This window comes from Sceloporus occidentalis, unplaced genomic scaffold (assembly GCF_023333645.1).
Source record: "Sceloporus occidentalis isolate IW3139 unplaced genomic scaffold, rSceOcc1.0.p SCAF_23, whole genome shotgun sequence".
In the NCBI taxonomy this organism is placed as follows: Eukaryota; Metazoa; Chordata; class Lepidosauria; order Squamata; family Phrynosomatidae; genus Sceloporus; species Sceloporus occidentalis.
The window spans coordinates 14,299,789-14,307,271 of NW_028317003.1; the positions used below are offsets into that span (position 1 = coordinate 14,299,789).

General features: G+C 41.0%; 1 protein-coding gene across 2 annotated transcripts; it reads left to right on the forward strand.

Moving 5' to 3' along the window:
- The first annotated feature begins 1,282 nt into the window (after positions 1-1,282).
- On the forward strand, positions 1,283-4,121 carry LOC149300850 (transcription factor Sp8-like). Of its 2 annotated transcripts, none has more exons than XM_089484915.1 (3): positions 1,283-1,303; positions 2,589-3,405; positions 3,445-4,121. In XM_089484915.1, the coding sequence occupies exons 1-3, from the start codon at positions 1,283-1,285 to the stop codon at positions 4,119-4,121; spliced, it is 1,515 nt and encodes a 504-aa protein (XP_089341041.1). The 2 variants fall into 2 exon arrangements, with proteins under 2 accessions (XP_089341041.1, XP_089341043.1); XM_089484917.1 differs by having other exon boundaries at positions 3,448-4,121.
- The last annotated feature ends 3,362 nt before the right edge of the window (positions 4,122-7,483 follow it).

The following is a 7,483-nucleotide window of genomic DNA, read 5'->3' on the forward strand; positions in this document are numbered from 1 at the left end:
AAGGAGAGCAAAGCAATGAAGTTAATTCTTTTTTATTTGTTAAACGCAGTCCCCTCCTCGCCCCGCCCCTTCCTCCTTCTGGGCCGGCCTGACACGCCTTCTCAACAGGCTGGGATCAGTGAGACAGCCCGAACAGATAAACACGGCTCTTCTGTTAACCCTCCGCCTGCAAGGGGAGAGGGCGCTTCATTCATTCACTTCCCACTGCCATTCCAACCATGACAGTATAACTTTCACCCCTAATCAATATCCACGGGGTCCATCTGGGAGGATAAAAACTAAAGTGCAAATAAAGAAGGGGTTGAGGGAGAGAAAAACACGTATGGCAATGGTGGCAAGTAAACGGTTAATAATAATGAAACAGTAGCCCTTCAAGTAGTAAGCGATACTTACTCAACACACCGGCATACAAGGTGTTATGTGATAATTAGCATAGACAACCTATGATAGAGAATCGATATATATGAGCCTGTGTATAGATCATTTATAGATAGATAATAGATGATTGATGGATAATTTGTAGAAGTGTTACTTGTAAACAATTTGCAAACAATTTAACCTCTTTAGCACCTGATGCCTGGTGAGAACGCTATGTACTGCTGGGTTATTGTTCCACTCCACCCGTTATTGAATGAGCAAACTACTCTTCCTTACACTGAGAAATAGTCACTAGACTATAACCCAGCAGCAAAACAAAATAATAATTGTATGTATTTATATATATATATATATATATATATATATATATATATATATATACAATTATAAATGTATGTGTGTGTGTTAAAAGGTATAAGAATATATCGCTTAACTCTTTACAGAGGAGACTTTTAACTCCATATCCAACAAGTGATCAGTAAATTCATAAAGATTTTCCATTATCGCACACATGCACACACACACAAAATGTGCTGGGATCAAGAAAAAGGTACTTGGGCAGGGGAGCCGGCAGTGGATCGAGGCGGAGGGAGGGAGCAGGAAGCCGCTGGGGAAATGTTATTGTATTAGTTTCTCTACCTCTTGTCTCTGGAGCCCCCTCTGCCGGGGAGAGGGAGGGGTGCCAGGGGCAGTGCTCAGACTGGGGATGACCTCACTCAGCAGCAGGTCCGAGCGAGCCAGCGGCACCTCTGATTGGCTGTCGGGGAGTCAGCGGTACTTCAAAGCCAGAGAGGAGCTACAATTGTGCTGGGATGGGCGGATCTGATCATTGTATTGCACACCTCTAAAAAAACACTGCTCTGATTTATACATATAAAAAAGATCCTCTGAGGGCACTTTTGTGATGGCAACTTCTCTACTAGGGGTGAGTCTAAGGATTTTCTTGCTGGTTTAATTAGTTCTTTTCTTTTTTTCTCCTTCCCTTTTTTTCTAACTGCCTATTGGAGAGGGGTTAAAATAGCCCTGGTCCAGACAGGGGCTATCAGTCTCCTATTGAGTACTTTAGTATGAGGGAGTGGAGACAAAAAGGGGCAGAGTCACTTTGAGTCAGGATAAAGTATTAAGGGCATTTGTACCAAGAAGCTTTCATCACGTTTCTGGAGAGAAGTGGCTTCTTACATGACTCCAGAAAAGCTTCACTGTGAATTTCTTAATAAATTCGGCTGGCTTTTATAATCTTTCTCAGCCGTCTTCTCTAATCAGGTACGTGAAATCCTCTTCTTTTTAAACCTATTTAATATTCAGAATTTTATTTTTAAAGTTAATATTATTTTGTATTTTATTACTTTATTTTTCATGTTTTTTTTATTTTTCTTGGCCTGATGCACAGAGGTTTTAGATCGTGATCAACTCGGATCTACAATATAGAACCGGAGCAACTTTTTTTAAGCGATCCAATTGATGGAAAGGCAATTTGATCAATACAGAATCTGAAAGGGTTCATCTATTCTGATCAAAGCTATTGAATAATTTAAATCAATTTCATTTAAATTCCAGATACCTACACCGATTCGATTTAATTTACCCTCTTTCCTAAAAAAAATATTTTTTATTTTTTTTACAAATTAATATTTTGTGTAGTTATTAAAGTCTTAAACGTTGTATGTTCATTTCACGTGAAACAGTGTAGCCCTTGGAAACTTTCTTGATTGTTTTAGGAGTAGTTCTCTGTTTCGGTTTCGAATACATAAAAATATAACTTTGTAATGCGAAATGTGTACAAATTTGTGAAATGCAAGATGATTTCAAGACCAAAAATATTTGAAGGAAACAAGATCTGTAACAATTACTGATTGTGATGGGAGATTTCGGTTTTATTATTAGAATTAGAACGAAAATGTTTTGCATTCGGATATTAATGATGTTTAAAAGAAAGAAACACGTCTGATTTATTTTGTATGCATATGAGTGTATATATGTATATATATATATATGTATATATATTGTAAATTGTTTATATATATATTCTCTAAATAATCTAAAAGGTCTCTAGAATACCGTAATGAGTCTACATTTTTAATGTATTGTTGAATGTGTTATTTGTTGTATGTGAAGATCGTGTATGAAGTGGCAAACTACTCTGTATGGGTGATATAAGTGACTTTACTGACTCGTGTCTCTTCTCTCTCTCTCTCTCTGCACCCTCTCAGGAAGAGCCCCGGTTGGGATCCACTCCCCTGGCCATGCTAGCCGCCACCTGTAACAAGATTGGCAGCCCCAGCCCGTCCCCGTCCTCCCTGTCGGACACCTCGGTCTCTTTCGGGAAGGGTTTCCACCCGTGGAAGCGCTCCTCTTCCTCCTCCTCCGGGAGCTGCACTCTCGGCTCTGGCTCGCTGTCTGGTTTCGGGGGCTCGTCCCGCGGTGGTAGCGGCTCCTCCAGCGCGGCTGCTGCGGCGGCTGCTGCTGCTGCTGCGGCCGCTGCCGCTGCCCTAGTGTCGGACTCTTTCAACTGTGCGGGGTCCCCGGGCTCCAGCGCCTTCTCGCTGACCTCCTCCAGTGGAGGTGGCGGGGGAGGTGGTGGAGGAGGAGGGGGCAGTAGCTCGGTATCGGCCGCCTCCCCATTCGCTAACGAATATTCGGTGTTCCCGGTGAGCGGGGGATCTCAGGAAGCCGCAGCGGCGGCGGCGGCAGCAGCAGCGGCAGCCGCTTCACACCATCAGCCCGTATTCCTGTCCAAGGTGCACGCTTCAGTTGACGGTCTGCAGAGCATCTACCCAAGGGTGGGTATGGCGCATCCTTACGAGTCCTGGTTCAAGCCCTCACACCCCGGAGAGGTTAGCGCCGCAGCGGCTGCAGGAGGAGCATCGAGTTGGTGGGAGGTCGGCGCCGGCTGGATCGATGTGCAGAGCCCCGGGGCTGGGGCAACGCTGCACCCAGGGGCCCTCCAAGGCTCCCTGCACTCGCCCCTTGGCGGATATGGCACGGACTACGGCGCAGCCGGTCTGGGACACTTCACCTCAGGAGGAGGTGGAGGAGCTGGGGGTGGTGGCGGAGGAGCAGGCGGAGGAGCTGGGGGAACACCTGCTGGTCACCTACTGAGCCCTGCAGGACAACACCTGATGGACGGATTTAAGCCAGTGATCGGCCCCGGCTCCTACCCAGACCCCTCATCTTCCCCTCTCTCTGCCGGCACCATGCTGGCACCAACAGGGCCCCTGGGAGGCTCCCCCCGCTCCTCGGCCAGGCGTTACTCCGGCAGGGCCACCTGTGATTGTCCCAACTGCCAGGAAGCAGAGAGACTGGGGCCGGCCGGGGCCAGCCTGCGGAGGAAGGGGCTGCACAGCTGTCACATCCCGGGCTGCGGCAAGGTGTACGGCAAGACTTCGCACCTGAAGGCGCATCTGCGCTGGCACACCGGGGAGCGGCCCTTCGTCTGCAACTGGCTTTTCTGCGGCAAGAGGTTCACCCGCTCGGACGAGCTGCAGCGGCATCTGCGCACCCACACCGGGGAGAAGCGCTTCGCCTGCCCCGTGTGCAACAAGCGCTTCATGCGCAGCGATCACCTCAGCAAGCACGTTAAGACACACAGCGCCGGGGGTGGTGGGGGAGGGGCGGGATCAGCCGGGCCGGGCAGCGGGGGCAAGAAGGGCAGCGACACCGACAGTGAGCACAGTCCCTCAGCCAGCCCGCCCTGTCACTCCCCGGAGCTCCTGCACCCCACAGACAGGAATGGATTGGAGTGAGGAACCTCAAACCCCCCAAACATACACCCCAATAAATGATCACCCTGTCCCCTCGCCCCCACCCCACTTTGGTCACTCTGTAACTCTTGGGACCCGGACATGTAATCAGCATGCATTGTTCTCTGGACACTTGGAGGGCTCCCCCACAGCTTGAGCTTTTTCTTCTACCAATGACACCCATTCACCACAACAAAAAGTCCTTCCAAAAGGAATTGTTTTAAGATATCTGGAAGCAAATTCCTCCCAGCCTGCCTGACATGGACAAGAAGGTAGTTAAAGACACAATGATCTCGAGCAGACCTGATCCAGTAGGGATTAGAAGGAGAAGATCCAGCGACTCGAAAATAACTTCACATTTATTTTGCTTTGTCAGGTCACAGTAGAAACGAAGCATTTTCTATATATAATATTTTGTAGTTCTAGTTCACCAACTCTGGTAAAGTTTACACCTGTTGCTTTTATGTTCATTTGTTTTGTCACATAGAACAAACAAACAAAAGACTAGTTTTTAACCCGCTGAGTACCAGAGAGGACAGATGTACAAGCTCTGGAAGAACTCTGGCACCCAAATGGTTAATATTGGCAAAAAATTGCCTAGTTAAACATTTGTGAAATTATAACAAAGCATTTCAATGCCACAGCCCTGAGCTGCTTAACTTACCTTCCTGGCATCTCAGGGGTTAAATAATGTCGGGTTAAATACATATATTTTATTAGTAGTTTTTTTTAATCACATTTATTCAGTTAGACCTGCAGCTTTGGTGAACTTTTACAAATTCCATTCCCATGAAGCATTTCGCCTTATTGCAAAATTTTGAAATGATGTATAACTAGAAAAAAATGCAGTTCAGGAATAATGCAGCTATTTTTCTAGACTTAAGAGAGAAAAAAAACATTTAACTAGCAGAAAAAAACATCAGTTAAAGGACAATGCAGCTAGTTTTGTAGACTAGAAAGAAACAGTTAAAAATAATGCGGTTACTTTTGCAAACTTTAAACCTGTTGTCAGTCAGTGATATGATAACAAGGTGCACTTCTTCCTGCACTTGATGAGTTATTTTTACGTCAGTGATCTGCATTATTCAGGCCTAGTAAGCCCAGCACTCTGCTGACCAACGGTCCTTTTGACAGATTTTAAAGTTACATTTTCAAAGCGAAGCCTGACTTTCTTTAAATCACAGTCCAAAAGGGGGATCAGCATATTAGCTTACAGGACAGATATTAGTTCTCTATCCTCAATTATTTACCATATTCCTGAAATTATAACATTTTCAAACACATAATTTTAATTAAATTATTTTTCAGAACGTTACAAAATCGTTTAAATTATGATTTAATCGTTTTACCTTTAGCAAACCGAAAAATGACAAAACCTGACAATTTCCCCAACCAAATTCCTACCCTTTTATTTTCGCAGACTTTTTTTTTTTGCAAAATGCACATTATTTTACAAAAAAAATCGATTTTCTCCAAAAAATATAGCAATTTTATTCTAAAACGTGGGGAAACTAGGCTGCGCAAACGAATATATTGGTGAGAGGAACATTCCCAGAGACATTTTTTGTATAGTATTTTTCTTGTATATTAATTAAATATTTGAGACTATATAGGAGTAAAACTGATTTTTTTCTGTCGCAATAAAGAGTTATTGGTGCAGTTCCCTGCATTTTAATGATTTGTTTCTTGAAGTGTATCTCAAACAGTTACATGCACTTTGAGAAGTTAGTTTTTCTTTTGCTTGGTATAACTTTAGATCCGCATATTCTGTAATTAAGCAAATAATATTTGATATAATGTTGAATGCGTTTTAATTTAATGGAGCATGTATTTTTTCCATATGGGCAGTTCAGGTATAGCTTAATGAGCATTCATTTATTTAATTACAAGTGAGTTAATTAAAACTCCCGTATTAAATAAACTGTCCAAGTGAAAATTAGCTGTTTTTTTGGATTGTGTGTTTCACTGCTAATAATCCAGAGCATCAATGAATGTTCCATATATAATCTGATTAAACCAACACTACTACATTCAAAGTTTGCAGATTTTGCAGACTGTTACTACTCGTTGTAATGTTGAAATAATTTGGATATTTCACATTGAAATGGAAAAAAACCTTTCGCTGGGACGTTTTAGATTGCATTATAAATGCATGAAATGTAATTGGTTTTATTTGTAATATTTTAAATAATGGTATTAATAAACTCAGTAAAAGAAAACAACGTATTTATTTTATTTGTCAGAAATTCTTAATATTATTTTACCAGGAAAAGTAATGTATTAACTATTTTCTGTGTCATCTGTGAGCTATTTCTGAGAAATACTTCTGTTTTCGGCGAAATAATAAATTAGCCTTTCGAAGGTTAGGAGTAAAGGTAGATAACAATTGTATTTATTATTGATATATGTAAATGTAATTTGCAATCACACCTACATATTAGACAACAATAATTACAGCCTTATTATAGCATTCAAACTGCATAATCATACCCACATGGTATAACTAGACATCACATATTACTTACATTAATTTAAATTTTATATTTTAAAAAATACATAATTGTATTACTTTTTCAAACCATCATTGATAAAACGAATAATACAATTTTTAAAAAATATGTTATTCAGTTGTAGTTTAATGAAAAAATCCTATCGGACCCACTATATTTTCTATGATTTTGAGAAAAAAAAAATCACTGAAATACTACATATTTCTGAAAACCCTAAAAATCTAGAAATAGGGTTAACCAGCGGTGTAATTGAGCGCAAACACGTTGTGACATTTGTCATCCATGATTTAGTTATACATCATGGCATAGATACATGACCGCTTAAATTAATCAATCTTTAAGCGTTAAAAATAAAAACCGCTAAATAAATCCCTATTTGGGATGGGGTCAATTTTCGATGAAACGCTTTTGTGTTTGGCTTCTTCAAGGCATATGTATGGGTGTAAATATTTGTTTAATTAGTTTTTTGTACCTGTTTTGTTTATAAGCAAACTTTCTGTGTAGCTATATGATAATACATATAAACCCAATCTTTACTTTTTCTCTTCCTTTTAAAATGTTGTGTTCTTTTGTTGCAATTTTTGTAACTGCATCCTCTCTGATCAAAAAGCAAATGTGGCTGGAACAAATAATAATACATAATCGCATTGATTATTTAATATTTTGCATATGTGTGAGTACGTATATCTATCTGTCTGTCTATCTATCTATCTATCTATCTATCTATCTATCTATCTATCTATCTATCTTTATATAAACATTCACTCAAGCAGGGAATGCTCACTTAAATTGTGTGAAAACATTTCAAATAGCAATATGTACTTCATATATATATACTATAGTACTGAGCGATAT